This window comes from Bicyclus anynana, chromosome 17 (assembly GCF_947172395.1).
Source record: "Bicyclus anynana chromosome 17, ilBicAnyn1.1, whole genome shotgun sequence".
Taxonomy (NCBI): Eukaryota; Metazoa; Arthropoda; class Insecta; order Lepidoptera; family Nymphalidae; genus Bicyclus; species Bicyclus anynana.
In genome coordinates, this window is record NC_069099.1 from 3,608,970 (window position 1) to 3,636,125 (window position 27,156).

The 27,156-nt window shown below is 36.5% G+C and overlaps 1 protein-coding gene across 1 annotated transcript in view; it reads right to left on the minus strand.

The window, feature by feature from the left end:
- LOC112044693 (acetylcholine receptor subunit alpha-like 2) overlaps positions 1–18,152 on the minus strand; it is a 31,227-nt gene extending 13,075 nt beyond the window's left edge. The window contains exons 1-5 of the mRNA XM_024080616.2: positions 17,812–18,152; positions 10,858–10,902; positions 5,277–5,386; positions 1,377–1,557; positions 913–1,066 (exon numbers count right to left, since the gene is read on the minus strand). Of these exons, the coding sequence (XP_023936384.1) occupies positions 913–1,066; positions 1,377–1,557; positions 5,277–5,386; positions 10,858–10,902; positions 17,812–17,991 (670 nt within the window). The 5' untranslated portion in view covers positions 17,992–18,152. The remainder of the gene's footprint in view (positions 1–912; positions 1,067–1,376; positions 1,558–5,276; positions 5,387–10,857; positions 10,903–17,811) is intronic.
- Positions 18,153–27,156: the final 9,004 nt, after the last annotated feature.

Here is a 27,156-nt window from a genome sequence, read left to right on the forward strand (position 1 = left end):
TAGTGGTCCTACATAACCCATCTTGACCCCCAGTAAATCGGGTATCTCAGAAAGAGATTTCCTCCGTGAAAAAAAAGGGATTTAAGGATGTTCCAAATAGCTCTAACAACATGTCAACTCATAAGCGGAGTTATTAAATCGATAATATCCAATCAAGATAAGTCACGTGCCGTTTACAAACGTGGTGAGCAAACATTGTGCACCCCTTTACGATGTCGTTTTATCATAATATCCTCAACCTAATCGCATAAGCATAATGTACCACGTTTTTCAATCAAACGCAGTTTATCTTTTACTCAGGGGCGTAGCTACCGCCGTATCAGCCGTATCAATGATACGAACTACAGGGGGGGGGGGGGGGCTGTAGTTCGGGGGCTCCCCTGTAGTTCGGGGGCGGTTACGTGTGAAATTAGTAAAATGTTATCCACTAAATATCAAAAAAACCAGTGTTCTACATTGAAACCCAAAAAAAGTACAACATCTTGTGTAGTATGGTACAACAAATGTTTTGGTAACAATTGTACACTGTGGTGAAAGAGTTAGGGGTAAATCAAATACTAAATTTTTCGGGATTTGCCGCTCGTCTATCAATGGGGCCCCAAAATTAATTTTGAGTTCACACTATGGTCATACCATATTTTTGCTTATTTTAGTGAAAATTTCTTAGAAGAAAGAAAAGCTCAGCACCGCTCGTTCGAGGACTCGAACCCTGGAACTGGTCATCCAAAGCCAAATAAGTCACCACTGGGCTGCCGAGGCAGTTAAAAGTCAAAATAATATCATGTATCTTCTAAAGACTTCTTCTAGCTTATTATATTCATTAATTCTTTTAAAAACAAGTCACGCGCAACTCTTAAGTTGTGCGTTGCTTACACTGATGTTCTTATGTTCTTAATAAAAATGCAAACTAACCCGGGTATGGCTCCTGGCAGCAGGGGTAGTACCTCTCGTGGCGCTCGGCCGGCACCCCGAGGATGTCCCACTCCACTGAGGGGTAGTATTCACGCAGGTCTATACCCACCTCCACCATGTCTCCCTTCTTCTGGTTTATGTGCTTCAAATCGATCTAGAGAAAATTTTAGTATATAGTAATTTAATATGGATACGAAGCCAGAGGAAAAGTTTATGATCTTAGCATTCTAAATTTAAATCCGTATGTTATTACTATTGACCTTCATAATAATACTCAGACTCACTCAGCGCGCAACGGAGCGAGCTGTGCTCGGAGTATCTCTGCGTGTTCGAAAAAACAATGACATCCGCAGATAGCTGAACGAGTCACAAAGGAAAGCGCGGTGTTGGTCGACCCCCAATAATAAATCGTATTTCTCCTAAAAATTCGCATCTTCGGTTACCTTCAATTGGTTTTCTTTTACCTGATCTCCATCATAGCTCCAGGATCCAAATTTGAGGAAGCAAGTTTGCTGGTCAAACGGGAAGTACCGCACGTCGATCTCACAGGAAGACTTGAAGATGGCGGGCGGAGTCCACAGAACTTTTCCGGTGTGGTGGAGAACTGCTTTGGTCATCGTTGTCACTACGTACTCTCCGTCGGCACTAGGAATAACAATAAAAACAATACTCAATCAAAATACTTGGACCTTGCTAATGAGATTACCGCCATGTGGAGTGTTGAGTCAACTATTATTGTTTCGACCTTAATAATTATGGAAAGCCTTTTCTCTATATACTACATCATTAGCTCATCCATATTATCTAACTAATATTATAAATACGAACGTGACTAAAGCCACATTATCAGCGAGTTACATATGCTTATAATAGTCGTACATAATGGAATATAAGTCACTTTTAAAAAGATCTACGCGGACTAAATCGCGGGTGTCTATAAATGTTTAAAAGGTATTCACCAAACAGAGCGTCAAAGCCCAAGATAGAAAGCGTGTCGTTTAAGCGACTAATAGACAATTCATCGTGGAAATCCCACCATTTGAAAATGCGCGTGTGTAAGAGGAATCTACTCGAATACCATAATATATCTCCAGCATCTCCCGCCGTCACAGTTGCCGTGGCCGTCAAAAGGCAACTCGCACATAAATGGGAGAACATACGCTCTGTAAATTCTGCGCCCCAAAGTATAAGATGTAGCGTTTTAGTGTCCTGAAACTTATGATATATACATACAGGCATACTGGCCTACCGTGGTTATTAGTTGGAAAAAAGATATTTTTTTTAGGATGAATCCACTATACTAAGAGAGGAAAGAAGAGAATACTTGTTGAAGAAAATCTAGAAGAAAAATATGATCTACAATAATAATATGACGTAAATAGCCTTTTTGACTGGATCATCGTCATCTTTATCATTCCATTTCTATTGTTAGATACAGGGCTCTTGTTAACGTGAACGTTAACTTGTTAGCCTAGTGGATATGACCTCAGCCTTCGATTCAGAGGGCGTAGGATCGAAACCGGTCCGGGGTATGCACCTCCAACTTTTCAGTCATGTGCATTTTAAAAACGTGTGTCAAAGGGTGAATGAAAAACATCGTGAGGAAATCCGCATACATGAGAATTTTCTTGATTCTCTACGTGTGTGAAGTCTGCCAATCCACATTGAACCAGCGTGGTGGACCAAGGCCTAACCTTTCTCATTCTGAGAGAAGACTCGTGTAATAGTGAGCCAAATATGGATTGTTAATAATGTTGATGATGATGACAGGGCTCTTGTAAGGTTTTTCAGATACCAAGGTCTTAAGCCGCCACCTTCCAGCGGCTTAAGTTACTCCATTCCATTACGTTTCATACGTTCATCGGCTCCTCGAACCATATGCGCCGCCTATTGCCTCTTCAGCTTTCACTTTAGATTGTTGAACTTTGTCGGTAACTTTGGTTCTGTTGCGTATCTCCTCATTTCTCAGATTCGATCACGCGATTCGAGATACTCCAAGCATAGCTCGCTTCATCGCCAGCTTAGTGACTTTAAGCCTTTTTAGGAGGGCCTTAGTTAGCAACCAAGTTTCGCGGTTCATTTATAACTAATAAATTATTTACAAATCCTGTGAGAAATTTTTAGTTTTTCACAAATCCCGTGAGAAACATGATTTTTTCTGGGGTGAAAAGTAGCCTATGTGTTAATCCAGAGTAAAATCTATTTCCATTTAAAATATCAGTCAAATTGCTTCTGTAGTAGCGGCGTTAAAGAGTAACAAACAAACATTCGTATTACAAACATTCATACAAACTTTCGCTTTTATAATATAAATAGGATCGATCTGACCGTGAATAATTTAATTCTATTCTAGATTTGTCTAGTCTAGTTAAAGTTGTTTAATTCAATACTAATTCAAAACGCCGTATCTTGTGCATTAGGCCAAGCAGCGAACCGGCACAGTATAAGATTGGTCACACGTGCGTCTCTCTCTGAACCGTGATTAATAGTTTGCCGGTCTGTTCCGACACACTATGATGTATCATTCGGCGCTTTGATGTCGATACTTGCCATCAATTAACTTTATTGCTACAACTTATATGTTTACCGTGTTGTCGGCCGTTTATTTTTTTAGTATCGGAAATAAGTTATAACAACAGAGAATGAGGACAAGGGTTTTCTTGTCCTCATTCTCTGTTATACAACTTAACAGCCACAATGTACTACAAATTGCCTCGTACATTATCTCGTACCGTCGCTCAGAAATTTTCATTTCCTGGTAACTCAGTTAGCTACTAGAGTCGAGAATTTTCGTAAATACCTAAAAAAGTTGATGAAAACACTAAAAATAAACTTGATAGTAATCAGTTGTACTAAACGTATTACGGATCCGTGACTAAGTTACAAGATAATAATCTATACTAATATTATAAACAAACAAACTCTTCAGAGTTTGTTTGTTTGATTGAACGCGCTAATCTCAGGAACTACTGGTCCGATTTGAAAAATTCATTCAGTGTTAGATAGCCCATTTATCGAGGAAGGCTATAGGCTATATTATTTCCATATTCCTAGGGGAACGGGAACCACGTGGGAAATAACGCGCAGCGTAAGCTAAGTAGTAATATATAAATTAAATAATAAACTTTAATAGATAAATTTGGAGCCCCATTCAATGAATTTGAAACCGGTCTCATATAGTATATTGTCAGTATACGTCACTGATGATATGACTATATAAATTTATCGGTTACACCAAATTAGGCAGCATAGTGGCATCATAAGCAATTACTTTATCCCGCATACAATTATCTCAGGACGGCCAACATCCGATACTAAGAGATGGCGGATGGTATGGGAGCGTAATTGGCGCATAACAGCCTTCCACCGAACTTAGTTGCTGAACATTCATTAGGACATTACCTCGCACCAAATTGCATTGTACTAACTAACTTGTTCCAAACTGTTATAATTAGCAACTGGAACATCGACGTCTGCGTTAAAATTGATGGAATGACAAATAAGTTTGAGTTGGCACTGGAGAAGCTAATGAAGCGAGTGCTTAGTAATTTATACTTACATCCGTATTGACTAACTTGGTGGTAAAACGTGTAGACAATACAATGTAACTTGTAGACATCTATTAAGGTTACAACGTTTGACATCTTTTAAGACATTCTTTTAAAGGAAATGAGCAATTCTCCTCGAATCTAGAAAAAGCTCCAATGATTTCCATGAAATTTAGTATGCAGGGGATTTTAGGGTGGATAAATTGATATAGCTAAGTTTCATTTTTGGAAATAATCATAAAAAAAATGGAAAAATGAGGAACTTTCCTGCAAAATATGTTTTTTATTATTGTTTTCATATTTTTGATCTCCTTTTAAAAATGTTAGGTTTGCATATTTTATGTTGATTTGCATCGATTGTGTTATTGTACGTATATGTACATAAGGAAAGTCACTGGCCTCTAAGAAACTTTGTACTGAGTATATACTATACTGAATATTTTAAATGAACAATTTTTGTTATATATTATTATTATTTTCTTACTCATTTTTCCTTATTTATATTTGAAATACTAAAAAGTAAAATTTATAGTTTAAAATGTAAGACTTTTCAATCTTTATCATATTTCAAATCAGTTTGTGTAGTAATATAAAAATTTCGTCCCTTTACCTATATAACGAAATCAAATCACTCACATACCTACTCGTATATATCATTTTGATATATGTAAAAACATATAAAGCACAAAGCAAATACATATAAACCAGGAAAGCGAAAAAGCGATTTATAATCCGCGTATAATGCGCGAATCCCCCAAAGAAAGCCTTAAGACTATAAATAAAGTAAAATGCTAAAGGCTTTTTGTATCCACTTACTTGTTATACAGAACGATATCCGGAAGCCAAATGTGCTCGGAGGGCACATAAAGTTCTTTCACACCGCCGTATTCCAGGGGGTCCCATTTAAATTTGTGGTCCTCCCATTCCTAAAAACGATTCAAACATTATTCTTGTGAAGCGACTTAATTTGGATGATGTAATCTCAATCACAATCGTAAAAGATTAAACTGATATTTATCATGGCTGTGTAATAAAAAGTCTTCAAGAAAAGTAATTATGTTGAAGAAGCTCTATACTACAGCCTTTCTTGATGAGTACTGTTTACCAGCAAACAAATTAAAAATGAGGGTATAAATCACTAGTCATTTCACACCTAATAATAATTATAATTAACTTGTTCTTATATTAATGAAAATAAATATGATTAATTAAGCTTAGAACAATTAGTTATAGTTAATATATCTTATATAGGCGCGGCGCTGCTGTCGCGTGACGTTAATCAGCTCTGCGTAAATAATTGTTTTAAAAAAAGTGTTTGCGAATTTAAACGGTTATTTTACTCTAAAAATAATAAACATATAGCGGTCCATGTGCACAAGTGTTATCTACTCCCAGAAGGACACAATATACGCGTAAAATCCAAAACAAAAGTGTCAGCTGTTACGGGTTTTTGATCGAATACAAAAGTGTAATAATCAACCAAAACAGTGTGAAACATTTGCTCATTCCGACTAAAAACTAAGTGTATTTAAAGAAAGACTACAAGTAAAATTCAAACAAGACTTAAAAGAACGAAATAATTAGTGTAACAAAAGTGACTAATAATTTAGCGAAGTGCGGGTTGTTTAACAAATAATAAAAAACGCAACAGCTCATAACATCAATACGTCACATGTAGCAGTAAGCGCCAATAAATTTCAACGGTGTTCAAGAAAGACATTTGGTCTAGTGGTGCGAAATCTACGCTCGATATACGTACCTGAGTTCAAAACCGGGGTTTTCCAAAAAATACTTTTTTTTTTTTTTTTTTTTTTTCTTTTTCTCATTTAATCGTTTCAATTTTATATATTTTTTGTTGTAATTTTCCTTTTTATGCGAAAAACACTATTTTTATAAATAAAATTTAGTCCACTGAAAATAAACTCGTGACATAAGGACTTTTGTGTGAGATTAAAAATTTTGAATTTGTTAAGTGCGCAACTCGATTAACTCTGGTTATTTATCAAAAATGGAAGAAATTACCCAGATTTTAAAATGTATTCAAACCGACCTGGCCATCCAAAAGAAAGAAATGAAAGAGATGCAAATAAGCATAACAAGCGAAATCAATAAAAATGTTAATGAGAAGTTTCAGGAAATTGATAATAAATACAAGAAACTTGAAGGAAAATTGGAAAAACAGGAGAGACAAATTGAGTACCTAGAAAGACAAAATGTAAAGAAAAATCTAGTGTTCTTTGGGATACCGGATGATGAAAAAAACTACTTTCAACTCCAAACAAAAGTAGTTGACGTAATTTCCCAAATTATGAAGGTACCCTGCTCTACCTCCGATATAGAGTCCATTAGACGCATCGGAAAAAGAGGAACTAAAGATAGACCCGTGTCGATTACACTACTTACGATGGGGAAAAAACTAGAAATATTGAAAAACAAAAAAGCCCTTTTACTCTCTACGTTCAATTTGAAAGAAGAGTTCACTCAAAAAACGTTAGAAAAAAGAAAGTCTCTTCAGCAGCAAGTTAACAAGCTAAGAAACGAGGGCCAAATTGCTGTACTCAAACATGATAAAATAGTTATTTTAGAGAAAAAGGCAGAAAAGAAACGCACGTATTCATCATCACCACCAAGTACCGAAAGCGGCAAAACACCTTCCCAAATAAGCAAAAAAACCAAAACTTCTATGAGTACTTTCTTTGCACCTCGAAATACGAAAACTACACCCATAGGAAATGTAATATCCCTGGTTGATGCTAACACTAACTTAAAATAGCAACCAATAACGCCTCCTCTCGCTCTCCCAATCCGGCCGGTCACCGTGGGAGATACAGACCACAACCCTCCAGAGAAAACAAATCAAGAAAACATTATGTCCAACTTAAATCCCAACTTATTCTATATAGCAACTTACAATGTCCGAACTCTATCAACCTATGAACGGCTACTAGAATTTACCAACTCACTGAATAATATTAAATATGACATAATAGGCCTATCCGAAATACGAAGGCTTGGAAACTCAATTCAAGAGCATGATGATTTCATTTTCTACTATAAAGGAGAAACTCCTGGGCTTTATGGCATCGGTTTTATTATAAAAAAATATCTGAAAAACTACATTGAGTGCATTTCTGGTTTATCAGAAAGAGTAGCGCTACTAAACCTAAACTTCAACAACTTCAAGGTTAGTCTCATACAAGCTTATGCTCCTACGGACTCAGCAAGTGACGAAGATGTAGAGAAATTTTATAACACTATCGACGAAGCTTTAGCACTCTCAAATACGAATAATATAATAGTAATGGGCGATTTCAATGCGAAAATTGGCCAGCCAAAACCAGAGGAATGCATAATAATGAAGAATAATGGCTATGGAGAGCGCAACAGTAGAGGTGAAAGACTTGTCGAATTTGCATACGAAAACAAACTGGCTATTGTCAATACATTTTTCAAAAAAAATGCAAAGCAGAGGTGGACTTGGAGGTCACCTGATGGTAAAACCAAAAATGAAATAGATTATATTTTAACCAATTTACATAAAAATGTCTCAAATATAACAGTGATAAATGTACCCTACCCTTCAGACCACAGATTAGTCCGGGCCACATTCGGACTGCAGAAGATAAAGCCTAGTAGAAAGCAGTATACCAACAGTTCAAAAAGCATACTTAAGTCAGACGAAGAAATATCAACGTATAGAGAGCTATTAAATATTGCCAATATCGATTTACTTCCAGACAAAAACGAGGCTGTCCAAACATACTATGACAGAATAATCGGAGTAGTTGAGGACTGCCAAAATAAGGCAAAGACGCCCAAGACTCAAAACACATATAACTATATTATCTCCGAACACACAAGAAATTTATTTAACCGAAGGCAAAAACTACATAGTATTAAGCCAAAAACACGCGCAATAAAAAACCAAATTAAAGCTCTTTATAAACTTATAAGTAAAAGAATCAGAAACGATTATAGGCATTATCGCTCAAATTTATTTGAAAAACACTTAAACGCTACCGGTGGTCTTAAAAAAGCTTACAGACAGCTAAATTCACACAAAACCTGGATCGAAGGACTACAAGGGACAACAAAAGCCTTAAAAACTAGATCAGACATACTACACGCAGCAACAGCTTTCTATAGAGATTTGTATAGCCTACAGGGTCAATCACCAAACAGTGTTGTGTGTGAGGATAATGATGTAGCGATAGAGCTGTTTGACGAATTAGAAATAATCAGAGAAATAAAGAAGCTAAAAACAGAGAAGAGTCCAGGCCCTGACAAAATTACCAACGAAGCTATTAAAACAGCAGGGGAGCTTCTGACTACACCACTAGTTCATCTATTTAACATGATTTTAAGATCTGGTAATACTCCTAGACAGTGGTCTCAATCAAACATAATTTTATTATACAAGAAGGGCGACCCTAAAAATATTAGCAACTATAGGCCAATAAGCCTACTCTCCACAATTTATAAACTTTTTGCTTCACTTTTAGAGAAAAGGATCAGTAAATCGCTAGAAAAACACCAACCAATCGAACAAGCCGGATTCAGGAAGGGTTTTTCAACGGTCGACCACATACACTCATTAGAAATGATTATAGAGAAATATCAAGAGTTTAGGAAACCAGTGTACATGGTCTTCATAGACTACCAAAAGGCGTTCGATACTGTACTCCACTCGGCAATTTGGGAAGCTCTACATTCTCAAAATGTAGAGCCCATATATATTAGAATTTTAAAATATCTATATAAAGAGTGTACTAGTAAAGTAAAACTAGAGAGACTAGGGCAAACTATACACATTAGTAGAGGCGTAAGACAGGGCGACCCTTGCTCCCCTAGAATCTTTATAGCTGTCCTTGAGATGGTGTTTAGTAAGCTAAATTGGCAAAATTATGGAGTAAAAGTAAACGGAAAATACCTGAGCCATTTAAGATTTGCTGACGACATCGTATTGCTATCAGAAAACAGCAACGAATTAAATTTAATGCTGCAAAGTTTAAATATAGCAAGTAGAGACGTTGGCTTAGAAATTAACCTTAGTAAAACAAAAATTATGACAAACTTTGCTGAACACCCTATATATCTCGATAACATGCCTATAGAATACGTAAGCAGGTACATGTACTTAGGCAAACAAATTTCCTTTCACAGCCAAAGTAATGATCTAGAGGTAGAAAGAAGGATCAAGGGTGGATGGAAAAAGTTTTGGACACTTAAGGAAATTCTAAAAAGTAACATGCCGATGAGAATTAAAACAAAGGTTTTAAACACTTGTGTGCTGCCATCAATAACATATGCTTGCCAAACATGGAAGTACAATGTTCGTACAAAAAACAAAATTAGAACTTGTCAAAGAAGTATGGAGAGAAGTATTATGAAAATTAAAAAAATTCAGAAGATACGACATTCTACCATACGTCAAAAAACCAAGGTTACAGATGCTCTTCAATACTCTCTAAAACAAAAATGGCGATGGGCAGGCCATGTAGCAAGGATGAGTGACGATCGTTGGACAACAAGACTGACATCGTGGTCAGGCCCCCCGGGTTACAGGCGAGTTGGCCGACCACTTGGTAGGTGGTCCGACGACATCGCAAAAATCGCTGGCAATACATGGGCTAAACTAGCCAAAGATCGGCAGAGATGGTCTGAACTGGAGGAGGCCTTCACCCTCTCCTAGAGGGGTTCTTGTACCTATTACTTTTACTAATCTGTCTATAATATTATATATTACTTGTAAGACAAGAAATAAAAGGCTTTTTTATTTTTATTTTTTTTTATTTTTATTTTTTATTTTTTATTTTATTTTATTATTTATAAACGAACCATACATAATTAAAAATAAATAAGTTATGAAATGACATGCGTGTTCTGCCTTCATCTCTAATTTCTTTGTTGGTAAACAGTACTCATAAAGAAAGGCTGTAGTATAGATAATAAGATAATGAAGAGAGGAACTCCTCGAGTAGAATAAGAGGTCTGCTCTGAGTCAAGTTTGAGTTGTAAGTTTAGCATACCTAATCAAAATTTGAGCCGTGTTAGCCCAATATGTCTTCGATTCCGGAGGGTGTGAGTTCGAATCCGGTCCTGGGCATGCACTTCCAACTTTTCAGTTGTGTGCATTTTAAGAAATTAAATATCACGTGTCTCAAACGGTGAAGGAAAAACATCGTGAGGAAACCTGCATACCAGAGAATTTTTTTTAATTCTTTGCGTGTATGAAGTCTGCCAATCCGCATTGGGCCAGTGTGATATTGGCCTAGCCATTCTGACTTGAGCTCAGCATTGAGCCGAATATGGGTTGATAATGATGAATGATGATCAAGATGTAACCCGCAAAAAATATTTAGATAATAATGATCAATTGTTTTTTTTATTTACTTACATGTTCGAGCCAAACGTTCGTAGTCAGGATCTGGTCCTTTAGATTCTGGAACAAATTAAAATCATTAATTTTTGGGAACTAAAATACCCAGGAAACATGAATGAACGTGCTTTATGAAGCACGGGTGTGTAACAGCACTAACTTTTCAACTCCGAGTTGAGAATTTTTGCTTCGTTTTTTGGAGAAAAAGAAGAGTTTTTCATAGCCTAACACGAAGCCAGGACCCAAAGACATATAGGCTTACAACTGAACAAAACGTTTTAGCTCGTATTGCAAAGAAATTAAAAAAAAATAAAATGTTAATGTTGACGTCTCAAAAAAATATGATATTTTTTAATCTAATAGAACGATGATCAATACTGGACCATTTTAAAAGAGGGTCAATAAGCCTATTGTGATTATAATCAATTCTGGAATGTTGTTAAAAACAAACCAATAAATATTTCACCAATGAATGATAAGTCTCGGCGAGTGAGATATCTTAAATGAACATTATACATAGAACAGATGAGTTGACCGACGAAATCGTAATATAAGGCTTCTGTTTTTAGAAAGGAAAAAGCATATCTGGCGTAAAGTCTATATGCTTTTTCCTTACTCTAACAAATCGATTGACCGTTGCTGGCCATTTGCCAACAAATGCTAAAGCTACGTCAAATGTTACAATATTGAATGGTACATGAAAAAAATAGCAACACTCAGCTATTATGATACAGTGTTTGGTATTCTTCGAAGTGACACTCATTTTGTGTGTTCATTCAACCTCCGATAGTAAATTGATCTTAATCAATCAATTGTTTCTTTTGTATACAAAGTATGGTGACAAATTTAGTTATTTTCAGAGCAATGAGCAATTTTATAAATGGATATTCTTTAAGGAAAATTATAACCCTAGAATTATGGAAAATTCTTTCCAGCAATCTGTTTATAACATTTTTTTTTATAATATCCCATTCATTATTCTTATATGTATATGGTGATCTTTTGTTTTTTCGAGAAAATCGAATAAGTAAATAGAAAATAGACTTTTACTGAAGAGGAATTTTAGAGTTTGGCTATTTAAAGTAGAGACTGAAATCGCCTTACTAGTTTTTGCATAGCAACAGATAACTAACACTACAGTACGTAGAATAAACTTTTGTCAGTACTATTTGTTTTTTATTTACAATTTAGCCCTTGACTACAATATCACCTGATGGTAAGTGATGATGCAATTTAAGATGACATCGGGCTAACTACCTAGTTATATGATGTGTGGATTGTGGATTTTCATCCTCCTTCTAGGTAGAAGGAGGATGAAAATCCACACCCCTTTCGGTTTCTATACGACATCGTACCGGAACGCTAAATCGCTCGGCGGTACGTCTTTGCCGGCCGAAGCCTCCCACCAGCCAGACCTGGACCAATAAAGGAAACCTCAATCGGCCCAGCTGGGGATCGAACCCAGGACTTCCGTATTGTAAATCCACTGCGCATACTACTGCGCCACGGAGGCCGTCAACTATAAAGTTACTAACTAAAGTTTACACTTCGTAACCGTTATTATAGTCTCTTCACTCTTCTTACATGAAGATACGCACACTCCGTGCCACTTCTATTGCCAAAGCGTTAGCTTTAGCGTTTTCTATGTTCTGTGGTACACCTTATACTATAGTCTGGCAAGTTCGTTGATAACACTCCCATGATATGCGGGCGACGGGAGGAAAGACTGCGCAGGTATGAAATCGTGCGTGCGGGGAGGTGAGGTGCATCAGTCGAGGGTTTTTCATTCATCGCTATACGCCTCGCACTCCGCGCAGGAGTGTTACGAAGTTGCCAAGCTATACATTTAAAGCTAAACAGACTTCTAAAATAAATCAAACTATATCAATATAGAGCAGTAATAGCCCAGTGGATATGACCTCTGCCTCCGATACCGGAGGGTGTGGGTTCGAATCCGGTCCGGGGCATGCATTTCCAACTTTTTCAGTTGTGTGCATTTTAAGAAATTAAATATCACGTGTCTCAAAACGGTGAAGAAAAAAAATTTTAATAATGTTTTTAGGTTTTGAAGTCGGTTGTATTTTTTTTATTAAAATTTTTATTATTTTTCCATTTTTAGTGTAAAATTTCATCTCAAACGAATACATCAGACCCCTAATGACAGTCACAACCCATCTTGGTACAAAATTCTCAGCAATACAAATTAATCAAGCCCAAGCACAAGGTAGCTACCGTAAACCGTTAAGGAGTTCCCTTAATTGACCTTGATCTTCATCATCAGACCCCTAATAACAGACACAACTCATATAGGTAGAAAGTTCTCAGCAATACGAATTAATCAAGGCCAAACACAAGGTAGTTACTGTAAACTGTTAAGGAGTTCCCTTAATTGTCCTTGGTCTTCATCACCAAACCCCTAAATGACAGTCATAACCTATCTATGTGGAAAGTTCTCATTAATACAAATTAATCAAGCCCAAATACAAGGTAACTGCTGTGAATCGCCGAGGAGTTCCCTCGTCTGTTTTATGGCTCCATCATCAGATCGACTTTAAACCTTCATGAAATTATAGTGCTTAAAAGTACTAAATGGAAAAGTATACGAACACAAGAGACACCCATATAATTTTCGAAAGTTCCCCTCAATTTCTCCAGGATTCCACCATCAGATCTTGACATGATGGCAATGGGACCAAATGGGGGCTATACCATTTCAAACAAAAAAAGAATTTTTGAAATCGGTCCAGGCGTCTTTGAGTAATCGGTGTACATAAAAAAAAAAAAAAAATACCGACCGAATTGAGAATCTCCTCCTTTTTGAAGTCGGTTAAAAACATCGTGAGGAAACCTACATACCAGAGAATTTTCATAATTATCTGCGTGTGTGAAGTCTGCCAATCCGCGTTGGGCCAACGTGGTGGAATATTGGGCTAACCCCTCTCATTCTGAGAGGAGACTCGAGCTCAGCTGTGAGCCGAATATGGGTTGATAATGATGATGATATCAATATACTACATTTACACATACTATATAAATTCTATGGTATTCAGTATTCTCATAGAATCTTTAAAGATACCTCTTAAAATATTTCGAATAAGTACCTAAGCAAAGTAGGACATTATATAATATGGATAAGGCAAAGTTTAGTACCTACGGCAGTAAATATTTTGTATTCCACTTTGTCTTTGGGCCCATAGTTAACATTCTCCCAGTATCCTTACAGACGGGAGCTACGTGCGGCATTCGCCTTTTAAGTTTATAACGAAATTTATATGTTGATATAACCCTTTTAGGAGGGTTAGTACTTGCTGTCTACTGTTTACAGCGACTTGGAGTTTAGTACAACTACTTAACGACATTGTTCTTTATCAGCAAGTCACCCAACGTTTTAATCGTTTGTTTAGATAAAAATTGTGTTTTTCTGTATCGATAAAAAAACTACTCGTTTCTAGAAAAATCCTTTTTTATAAACTTATCTAGAACTAATTCAAAGACATGCCTCAACAGCTCAACCGTAGGAGCGGTTAGACTCATCACCGAGGGGTGGTGGTTCGATCCCCGCCCAGTTGATTGTCGTACCCACAGAACAGACAACGCTAAAAGCTGACGCTTTTAGCAATAGAAGTAGCAAAGGGGCGTGGCCCGCGTACACCCGGGTGTGCGGAACATCGCAAGCGTGTCCGCGCATGTACTAGCAGTCTTGTTTTGTTCTATGAAAAAAGGAATAAATAATATTCAACTCTAAAGTAAATAAAAAAATATTTCATTTTACACTAAATATTAAACAGCTATTTAGGCCACGCCCCTGGATACGCTGGGTTCAATACAAAGAATTGGCACTTTATAAATCTAGTTAACTCTTATATCTGTGGTCGTACCTACTCCTAGCACAGTCTTTCCCGTCTAGTTGGTGGCTAATGGGAATATTGGTCATATTATTAAAGATATGGCAAATCTTCTGAAAAAACAAATGCCGGTGTTTTTCTTTAATAATATTATTTGGATATACATTTCTACCTAAACGCAAAAAATGTTATCGGAAAAAAGTATAAAAATTCTTTACACTTTAAAAGGATTTCATAACGAAGGATTTCATAGAATACGCAAATACAATATCTATACTAATATAATAAAGCTGAAGAGTTTGTTTGTTTGTTTGTTACTGGTCCGATTTGAAAAATTCTTTCAGAGTTAGATAGCCCATTTATCGAGGAAGGCTATAGGCCATATATTATCCCCGTATTCCTACGGAAACGAGAACCACGCGGCGTCAGCTAGTACGTGTATAAAAGGTTACTGAACTTTATAATACTGCAATCGTGGAATGTAATATAGCCGTGATAGCTCAGTGGATATGACCTCTGCCTCCGATACCGGAGGGTGTGGGTTCGAATCCGGTCCAGGACATGCACCTCCAACTTTTCAGTTGTGTGCATTTTAAAAAATTAAATATCACGTGTCTCAAACGGTGAAGGAAAACATCGTGAGGAAACCTGCATACCAGAGAATTTCCTTAATTCTCTGCGTGTGTCAAGTCTGCCAATCCGCATTGGGTCAGTGTGGTGGACTATTGGCCTAACCCCTCTCATTCTGAGAGAAGACTCGAGCTCAGCAGTGAACCGAATATGGGTTGATAACGATGGGAATAATTGCGAGCTTTCAATATGTCAAGTTTCAGTTAATCATTTAAAACCTTTTGTATTATCGAACTTGATTCGACATGTATCTGATCTGGGACCAAACATCTGACCGACAATTCAATAGACGTTGAACGTGCCAATTACTTGCAAATCAGGACATGTGCCAATTATACGAAACCGATCAAAGGAAGTCACTAACGAACCCCCCTTCCTATTCGAGAGAAACTAATACAGTATTAACTGCACTCATAAATAAGGTATCACTGATTCCAACGCGGATTGGATAACTTTAACCCTTAGATAGGGTTAATTTTTAACCCCCAACACAAAAAAGGGGGATAAGTTTGACGTCAATGTCTGTATGTCTGTGTTTTAAACCGATAGACCGATTGGAAAGCCAGTAAGCAAATATTTTTCTTTGTTCCAGCGTACATATAGCAACAGCGTTTAAACTGTTCTGGTATAATAGAAAGAATTTCTGGCATAAAAGTCGTTCATCCTTAGCAGCCCATTTGTGGCTCACTGTTGAGCACGAGTCTTCTCTCAGTGGTTAGGCCAATAGTCCATCACGTTAGCCCAATGCGGATTGGTAGACTTTACACACGTAGAGAATTAAGAAAATTCTCAGGTATGCAGGTTTCCTCACGATGTTTTTCTTCACTGTTTGAGACACGTGGTATTTAATTTCCTAAAATGCACATAACTGAAAAGTTGGAGGCGCCTGCCCCGGACCGCATTCCAACCTGCCACTCTCCAAATCGAAGGCAGTGGTCATATCCACTGGGCTATCTTGGTTTTCGATTAAAAGTATTTATTGTAGTTATTTCATCATCTTCCAAGGTATTTTTTTTTATTTTAGCTTGTCAAAATGTCCGCAAATTCACCCACCTAGATTTTTTTGTTTCCTTACTGTAGGACATTGCATTACTAATTTATAATAGATCAATCATTTTTACATTATTATTGAACTGAAACACCAATTATCATTTTAGAATTTGAACTATCGTGTGTGTTATTGCTAAAACGTAAAGCAATAGAAATTAGTCGTCACCCGAATACATGTACATAGATAGGTACATAATATAGATTAAGCTGATAGATGGTCCCAAATTGTTACAAACTGGTACCCACGAGACTCAAAACGCAAACGAGGTAGACCATTAAGAAGGTGGAGTGACAATATAGTCAGTTGCAGGTAAAACATGGCAACGAACAGCCAGAGACAGAAAACAATGGCTACAATTGGAGGAGGAGGAGGCTTTCACTGTTTTTTTAGTACTATTGGTCTCTGACTCTTTTGACGTGACAACGTCTTATAATTCGATGGAGCCGGCTGCACACCCGAAAAAAGATGACGTCATGCATCATTCCCTCGCTCTAGGGTTGCCAACTTTTTATGTAAAAGAAATAAAGTATATGAAGTTTATTAAACAGTATTTTAAAAAAAGAACATTTTCTTTTGAAAAATGCAATCATTCTATTAGTATATTCTTATGACAAGTTCAACTATCTTCAGTAAACCGACTTCACAGACAACCAGATTACAGATTTTTTTCTATAAATAAAATTTCATTGTTGATTTTAAAATAACTGCTTTTTCAAAGTGCTTCTCGTAGTTCTTTACAAGATACTAAAACAAATACGCTTTTTTAAGTTTTTTGTCTGACAGTGTTTCTGTGGCTAATCTTTGGAAAGGCTGCACGGATTTTAATTTGACTATCACTGGCAGATAGAATAGGCTACTATTGAAAAACTGAATAGTGTAGTTGACTCATATCAAATTTAATATAAAAATAAAAAATATTAATTTCATATTCATACATGGAATAAGGCTCCGAAATATATCGATATCAATCAATAAAACTTAAGGATTTTTTATACTTTAACTTAATTTAAATATTACGTATTTTTTAAACGTCAAAAACGCTGTCGTCCATTTTGTGACGTCACCTACACACTTAATTTACTAAACGTCAAACTAAATTGTTAACTAATATTTTTGTCAAACGCTCCGTTTGTAAGGGTTTTATTATAGTGTGATTGAGAGATGTCGGGAAACAGTTGAAACAGACCGTCATGACCAACAGGCGTTTTGGCTGATATTGTCAAAAACATATTTAAAAACTAGAATTTTCATGTAAGCACGTCTCAAAAAAATATGATTTTTTTAAATCTAGGACGATAATGAACAATTTAAGACCATTTAAAAAAAAGTGTCAAATAGCCTATTTCACGCGTACAACGTGGCGTTTACTAGTTTTTTTTTAATTTTTTAATGTCTCAGAAAGTGTCATAAATGACAAGTACGTAAGTAAGGTGTAGTTTCTCTCACCAGGTCAATTAGCTGCGACAAACGTAGCCCCAATTTGACAAGCACAGTGTTATTATTCTTATCGACAGGCCGAATCAGTCTGTTATAATTGCTCAGAAGATCGTCATACAGCCTCTTTGCATCGGGATTAGCTGACACAACACCGCACACAACCAACAATACAAACACTTTGGAAGACATTTTGACACACACGAATCTCTTACAACGCGCTATACATATATAACAGTTGTTTTTACGCTTATTAGAGTCATTTTCGACGTTAAACACTTCGTAATCTTGTTATAAACACTAAAAAAGTTTTTTTTTACAATATTTGACAGATACGCCCGACCAGCGCGACAGTGGCGCCTCTACTGGCGTAAAAGCGCATTAATTAAGGCTCTAGTGCGCCGAATCCGCTTTTTATTAGCCTGAAAAGTTGTTTGCGATACAGAGTAGGTTTTATTTTTATTAGTTGGGATTGTTAACGATAGGTCGTTATTTAGTTCCACTATAGTATTAAGCGTCGTTTAAATTTTATTCTCTGAGTAATGACTCTATTTTGATACAGTAGTCAAAGTCGGGAATTTGATGTTAATACATTTTTATCCACACAACGTAAGGTCACATAGTTCGAAGAAGAAGAAAATTGATGGACGTTGGGGTTCAAAGGTGCTGGAATGGTGACCCCGCACCGGAAAGTATTGGTCGACCCCCTCTAGGTGGACCTAGGATATCAAGCTGGTTGCAGGGAGCCGCTGGAGCCAGCCTGTGGACGTCCATCGGCTGTTGATGATGATGATGATGATGATGATGATGATGCAGATAATCTTTGACGTTGTCTCGATTGCTTATCACTATCAGCCAAAAATAGGGAGCATTCCTCTTGATAATAGGGAGTATTTGGAGGTGAGACCCACGACGCTCTTCCAATAAGGATTGGCGGATTTATGCGTGATGTTTGTAGGACGTGTTTATGATAATGACCGGAAACTACGGATTTACGTGCTCCCGAGGCACAGGGTTGTCCATCAAATTTCCAACTTTAAGCTGCCAGGAAGTATTAATCAATCAATCAAAATTTGTGTATTGCGCATTCAGGTAACTTACAGTCAGATCTTAGTGAAATAAACACCAATTTCTAGCTTGTAATGTCATTATAAAAACAGCTAATATTTCAATTTACAATAATCTGTTCACACATCTTATTAGTAGAGTAATTAATTAGTTAGTACATAGAATATTTTTGAGAAAAAAGACCATTAAAAACAATCCTAATTATGCCTTTACGTTAATATTAATATTTAAATAACATTTTGTTGGCCTAGGCCTAATCTAGGCCTTATTATTTGCAGTCGCACAAGTTAACTACTAAACTAATGAGGCTAAAATTAATTTGAATTTAGAACACTAGGTATAGTTCAATTATTGTGACCATGTCAACTAAATTGCTTATTTATACTAAAGTCAGTAATTATAAACATGAACGCATGTACCTACTAATTCACCGTAAAATTATGTTATTCAGCTAATATTTTTGATGTCAAATACATTATTTACAGGCCGGTTTTGGATCGATCCAAGTACGCACGCGCGCTGGAATCATTCATTACACGAGTTAGTGCGTCACGCACGATAACAGATGGCGCTAGGTGTCTTAACGAGGAATATGAAATACTAGCGGACGCCCGCGACTTCGTCCTCGTGATACTCAGTTTATCACAAATCCTGTGGGAACCTTGGATTTTTCCGGGATGAAAGTGGCTAGTATTCAATATGTTAATGTAGAGTAATCCATTCTTTTTTCCAAATGTCAGTCAAATAGCTTCGTCTTTATTATATTAGTCTGATTACCTAAGACTTCCTGAAGCGGGATTCATAACTTTTATTTCCGTGTTTTTAGGGTTCCGTAGTCCACAAGGAACCCTTATAGTTTCGCCATGTCCGTCTGTCTTTCGAGTTTTCTAGTGTAGTCTGAGCACGAATGAATCATGCGTTTTAGGTTTTTTGGATATTGATATTTCGTGCTGGGGCAACAGGGTAATGTTGTATACTTTATCCATGCTTTTTTTCTATACTACTCTTATATCTCTGATTACGTAGTCATCGGTATATGGAAATTATCATTGTAATCGAATGACTGATTAACCTTAATCAGTCATTCGTTTACTCACATTCGTTTACTCGTCATTCATTTACTTTTTTTTTAATTTAACACGCTTTCACACCTGTGAAAGCGTGTTAAATTAAAAAAAAGTAATATCGAAAGATATATTCATGAATAAAATGATTTAAAGCGTCTCATCAGCATCATTTACAAGAAAGGTAAGGTAACTTTTTGGTTCGTGGGAGGCATCAACCGTGGCTAGTTACCACCCTAATGGCAAAAACGTACCGCCAATCAATTTAGCGTGCCGGTACAATGTCGTGTAGAAACTGATAAGGGGTGTGGATTTTCATCCTCCTCCTAACAAGTTAGCCAGCTTCCATCTTAGACTGCATCATCACTTACTCAGATGAGATTGTAGTCATGGGCTAACTTGTAAAGAATTAAAAAAAAAGTCATCATATCAGCCTATGGATGTCCACTGCAGGACATAGGCCTTTTGTAAGGACTTCCAAACATCACGATACTGAGCCACCTGCATCCAGCGAATCCTTGCGACTCGCTTGATGTCGTCAGTCCACCTGGTGGGGGGTCGGCCAACACTGCGCTTACTAGTGCGGGGTCGCCATTCCAGCACTTTGGGACCCCAACGACCATCGGCTCTTCGAACTATGTGCCCCGCCCACACACAAAAAAAAAGTACTATAAGGTAAATCCTCTATTGATTAACGTATTATGATGAAAACAAAGTTATAGCTATTTAGCATCTCCGCTAAAACAAAGTAGCAAGAACTCAGTCTATCAAACGGCACTCGGCTACTCGATAACGAAAGTTGGATGAAAACAAAACCTAACGACAATCCGACATTTGAAAAAGGGCCGAAACTTTTTCGTTTAAGTTTGGAAACCCCGCTTTTTATGTTCGCATTACCGTCAAACCTTTTGGTCCTAGGGCAGGGTAAGGGACTTAAGTTTCTCATTCGCTCCGTATTTTTATAGGGAACTATAAAATTCCCAATTTTGAGGGCGGCTGGTTTTCCTTAATATCAGCTTGTTAGTATGTAGCTGATGAAGTAACCTATTGATAAGTTTTTTTTTTTATTATTTACAAGTTAGCTCTTGAAGTACAATCTCACCTGATGGTAAGTGATGATGCAATCTTAGGAAGCGGGCTAACTTGTTGAAGGAGGATGAAAATCCACACGACATCGGACTGGAACGCTAAATAGATTGGTGGTACGTCTTTGTCGGTAGACCTGGACCAATTAAGAAAACCTCAGCCCATGTTTATTTAATTAAGGACTGGTGGACTGGACGCTTTGGACTTCATTTATGTGGTTTTTGGATTATTCCCTACCTCAGATTTCCTGTAAACGTAGCTTATACTTTTTCCCGGTAAAAAAGATCATGTTCATAGCAATAAGACCGCCTTTGCACATTCAAGTATACTGTATTTTTCATTTTTTCTGTGTAATTGTTTATTTTTGTGCATTATCGATCAATCGATTCATATCATATCGATAAATCATTTAATTCAATGTTCAGTCACTGGTTTTTTACTGTATTGATGTAGAAGGCATAAGCAAGATATAAGAGATCTCTTGGCATTAAAAAAAATTAAAAGTGCTACTTACTTAGGAAAATCAAAGAAATTCTGCCTACTTAGGCATCAACTTAAGCACCAACTATTATTTTCAAGTATATTAACACAAATATAAATCTTTCTCTATAAAACATTCAATTATAAAGTTATTGGGTATAAGGAGAGATAACTCGGAGCTCCTTCATATATCCACTGCAATTTATCTTAATTTGATTGCTGCACCACAATTAATGCAACGTCCCTCAGGAGGTAAGCGAATTAAAGGAGTGCTCACAAGGTGCGCTTAGTGAGCCACCGCATTGCAGTGGTATGTGTTTTGCATTATGTATTGCTGGGCTATCTATAGTCCAGGAGCTTGTATATCTATTATTCGATTTATTGATGAATCTACGAATAGTATAACAATATCAAACCTTTCATTTTTAATATTAAAGAGAAGAAGCTTAGAGATCACTTTTTTTTAAATAAAATAGATTAACTTGATCATTATTCCACATAATGGTAAGTGGTAGAAGGTAGGTGATGGTTTATGATTAAATGCGCTCACCTAGAACATGTCTATTTAACACTGTTTTAAATTGCCGAAGCTGTAAGCTAGAAAACACAGACAAATAATTATCACTATTATCCAACTAGCTTTTGACTCTGACTTTGACTTTTGACTTTGACTTTTACGTTACATCGGATCTCAAGGTCCTTGGTTTTGATCTAGGGTCGGGCTATGCACTACTCAGCTTTTTTTTCTTCTATCAATACAAAATCTTGGCTCGGAGTAGAGAGGTTGGGGCTTCCCCGTGCTTTATTATCTATATATTATCCTCGTGATTTGAAAAATTTTTTCAGTGTTAGATAGCCCATTTATCGGGGAAGGCTATAAGCTATATATTATATCCATATTCCTACGGGAACGGGAAACACGCGGGTGAAACCGCACGGCGTCAGCTAGTAAGCTGACAATGATGGACTGAATTTATTATTTAAAAGCACTGGCTCCTGTACTACACGTACACAAAAGTTTATTCTGTAAATGTAGAGAAATGAGTGTTGTTGCGTCGAATTTAGTTCTCTGCGACTGTCCCCAGAGCTACGTTCTTTGTTTGCTTAATGAACGTTTGCCAAATAACTCCTTTTTCCACTATTTCTGTTTTGTGTCAACCGATTTAAATAGAAATAATTTTGGAGATGAATCAACATTCATTTCAGTTTGATGCGAGAGCACGCTACTTATTTCTTGAATATAAATTTTATTTTAATAAAATTATTGGCCGACGAGAAAAAAAAAACAATTCAGTTGGGAACGTATCTATACTTATAATAAATCTGTAGGGAGGTCAATTCTGTACATGAAATATATTTCCAAAATAACGATCAAGGGGTGATAAGTGATAAGTGAAGTGATATAGATGCCGAAAATCCAATAAGTAAAATTTTTGTCTGTCTGTCTGTATGTTCCTTATAGAAACAAAAACTACTTGACGGATTTTAACGAAACTTGGTACAAGTATTCTACATACTCCTGGGCAGGATAAAGTATACTTTTCATCACGCTACGACACAATAGCTCAGCAGCAGAACAGTGTTAGAGAAATGTTGGGAAAACGGGAGAAATTACTTCATTTTTACAGCGATACTACTGTAAGGGTAGGATTCAAGAGGTCTAAGGACGGACGAAGTCGCGGGTTATTAATAAACTCAGGAGTTTTTCGTGCAAAGCTATATAAATCTGAACCACTGCCCTAACAAGGCAAATACCTTTGAAATTCGTCTAAAATGGAATGATACAAGAACCAATTTTTCGTTTGGAAGATGAAAAATAAATGGAAACAAGTTGACAGAACTGAATGTTAGAATATACCGTGCAAGAGATCGAGTGTCCTATTGAAAAATTTACAGCGAGATAGTTCATATTGGCAATCCGATATCTCGAGCAGGGAGGGGACATTTCTGTGTTTTTTGATTTACGTTGTATTCCGCCACTTTCGGTACAGAGTGGAATTGAATTATGCAAGCTTTAATATGCGTTATTTGAAATTGGATGTTCGGTCTGTTGTGCGGAGTTCTGCACTATTTATAAATACTAGCGGACGCTCCGCGTTTTCACACGCGTAGTTCCCGTTCCCGTGACAATACGGGGATAACATTTAGTCTATGACACTCACAAATAACGTGGCTTTCTAGTGATACAAGAATTTACAAAATCGGTTCAGTAGATAGAGAGATACCTCCTATAACATCACAAACGTTTCTTTATAACGCTAGTATAGATTTTTCCTTAAGGTTATTAAGACTTTTCCTTATAGGAGAGGGGGTATGGAGATTTTACCCACCATGCTGCTCCTATACTTGTTGTTGGACATTCATATTTATTAGAAACGTGGGTATACAAGCAAAACTATTTATCGCAGACAAGATGAAGATCTTAGGTTTTGAAAGTTCATATTAATACCCATGGTTCGCACGAATGTGCTACGAGAGCTACGGAAGTAATGGCGATGGTTTTTAAGAATTGTCACATATCTAAATGAATACCACTCTGCCAAGAGTATAGTATAATAAAAAGAAACTAATATTATTAAAGCGAAAGTTTGTGTCTAAGTTGTTTGTTACTACTACTGTAGCGATTTGGCTGAAATTTGGAATGAAAATAGATTTTACTCTGGATTAATACATAGGTTACTTTTCATGCCGGAAAATCCATTCCCGCGGCATTTGTAAAAACTGAATTCGCGGGCATCCGTTAGTGAAACAATAAAACTGTCATGACTCGGGAATCGAACCTTAAGCTTGATCTATAATGGAACACCATTACACAAATGAGACAGTTGTATGACTATGTATGAGGTAGTTGTACTCCTACCTCGTCTCATACTGACGAGGGTCGGCTGTTTATCATAATATCGTTCGTTGCTGTCAAGGTATCGGCTAACTCTTATTAGTTTCGGGCCCTATATTATACGATACGTGTAATATTAAAAGATTGTATCGATGTGTTCCTATGACGATGTAACAGTGATAAGGTTATTGGAGTTTGTGTTATGTACTTTCAAGATAAGTAAAGATGGAAATAATATTATACTGTTCCTATCAATCAGTGGATTAATATCAGCCTATTTTATCGGTTAGCCTATTTTGGTCTTTATTAACAACTTAATGAAATAAACATCAAATCAATTGAGATATTTTATCTACCTAATGAATGATATTCATGAATGATATTGATGAGTTCCTTAATGATAAAGATGCTTGGAGGCCGTTGGATCAGCTTCCACCTTCACACAGGAAGTAAAACTATAAGAAATTGTAATGTTGTCATCAAATGTAAATTATAATATTGTATGATTAATTTTTAAAGAGCAACTGTTGAGTTTCTTGCCGGTTTCTTCTCAGCAGAACCTGCCTTCCGAACCGGTGGTAGAATCTTTACAAATAGTCAACTGACGTATCAAAAGAGCTTGTAAACTGAGCCTAAATGTTTTTTTTTTAATATTCTCCTGCTGCTGCTCACTATTTTCGTCTTTACTATCAACCTATTAAAATAAACATCAAATGAATTCACAATATTTCATTTACCTACTATATGATATCCACTAATAAGCACCGAATGACATTTGTTACATGGAATATCAGTTTCGTATATGCCAACTAGCATACGTCAAAGATAGTGAATTAGCCTGCAAGAAAATGTCAATTATATCGAATTTATCAATACTTGTATTATCAAGAGATAAAGTTCGTGAGTTCCTGAGGTTGCAGGGGATATAATTATTAACATTAGGTGCGCAGTGGATAAACTAAACGAGAATTCTAGTTAAATGTTACTTTACTATTAATCACACGTACTTACAGATCGGCCGTTTTTCAAATTAATAGGAGGAAATTGGACATTATATCATTTTATATTAACATCAGTGTTGCTATTTTAATTACAATAAAATTAACAAATTCTATTTTTATATCCAATAAAATCTGGATAGTGGATATGCTAAACTGTCAAATGTTATCTCTTTCGTATCATAGTGTGGAATTATAAGTTATTTTTGTTTTTCTTCTGACAGGTTTACTAAATTCATTCATATCAACGGTAAACAGTCCGGAAGTCGTCCGTTCTTTTTAAATTGACTAGCAGATGCCACGCGGTTTCACCCCCGTAGTTCGCGTTACCGTTGGAATATGGGGATAAAATATAGCCATTGTTCATCAGGGGTAATATGGAATTCTAATGGTGAAATTTTTTTTTAAATCGGTCCAGTAGTTTCAAAACAAATAAACAATAAAATCTTTCCTCTTTATAATGTTAGTACTTATAGATTAACAAAGGCCATTATACTTTTTTTATTTTATTCTTTACAAGTTAGCCTTTGATTACAATCTCAGCTGATGGTAAGTGATGATACAATCTAAGATGAAAGCAGGCTAACTTGTTGGGAGGAGAACGAAAATCCACACCCCTTTCGGTTTCTACACGACGTCGTACCGGAACGCTTAATCGCTTGGCGGTACATCTTAGTTTAACCTCGGCCAAAGCCTTCCACCAGCCAGACCTGGACTAATTAAGAAAACTTCAATCGGCCCAGCTGGGGATCGAACCCAGGACCTCCGTCTGTAAATCCAACCACTCACACCACTGCGCCACGGAGTAAATGTTTCGTTGCAAATTGCAGCGAATCAACGAATTTTATAAATCCTAAATCAACTAGACAAAAACACGTATTCATTTTTAGTATACTTTAAATTGCGGTCTCATTTCAAGTAGCTCCAAATTTTGTTACGTTAATAAATATTTAATTGCCCCAAATCTACTTGTCGGGCCGCTCCAATTTCCATACCAATTCACATACTTTTGGTTCCGCAGCAAAAACAATGGGACCATTGTAATAGAGTTTGTAGAAGTGCTCTTTGTCCAACAAGGCTGTGCAATTGCATTCTCTGATGATAATATATGCGGTGGAAGGATAAGCCACAGATTGATATGAGCTATACCGGAGTCTAGACTTTATTACCAAGGGCGGAAGGACGATAAAGTCATGTTTTACACACAAAGTCCACCATATTACGGAATTAAACTGGGCCGCAATGCAGACGACGTATTTAAAACTCGCATGCTAGCCTGAAACTGATTTATGCTAAGGTCCCCGAAATTTATTGGGTTACCGGGTTTGAATTGTGGGTGGGTGGTTGTGGTCTTAAGTAATGTGATCAGAGATATTTTTTTTTTGGGAAAAGAGCGGAGAAAATGCCTATCGAATGGTTACTGAAGTGAAGAATGAACCGGGATAATTTGTTGCTAAATTTCTGATGACTTATTATTTGAAATCACATCTATATTGATTACCTAATAAATATATCTGCAACTTTATACACACGAAAGGAGTTATTTAATTTTTAAATTAAATTATCTAGTATGTAATATTTTTCTGTGCTAAATTATCCTTACATTTATCATATAAGCGGATGGAGTTCTTTTCTAAATCCCGCTGTATATGTGGATTTTTTGTTGGGATATAAAGTAGAATATGTTTTGTTCCAAGATACCAAAGTACCAAAATTTAAATTGGTTCAGTGTCTTAGCCGTTCGAAGGACTTTGCATAAATTGTAATCTTAGGATTACAAAGATACAAAGATACGATTTGCGCGCACATGTATTTTATAATAAAA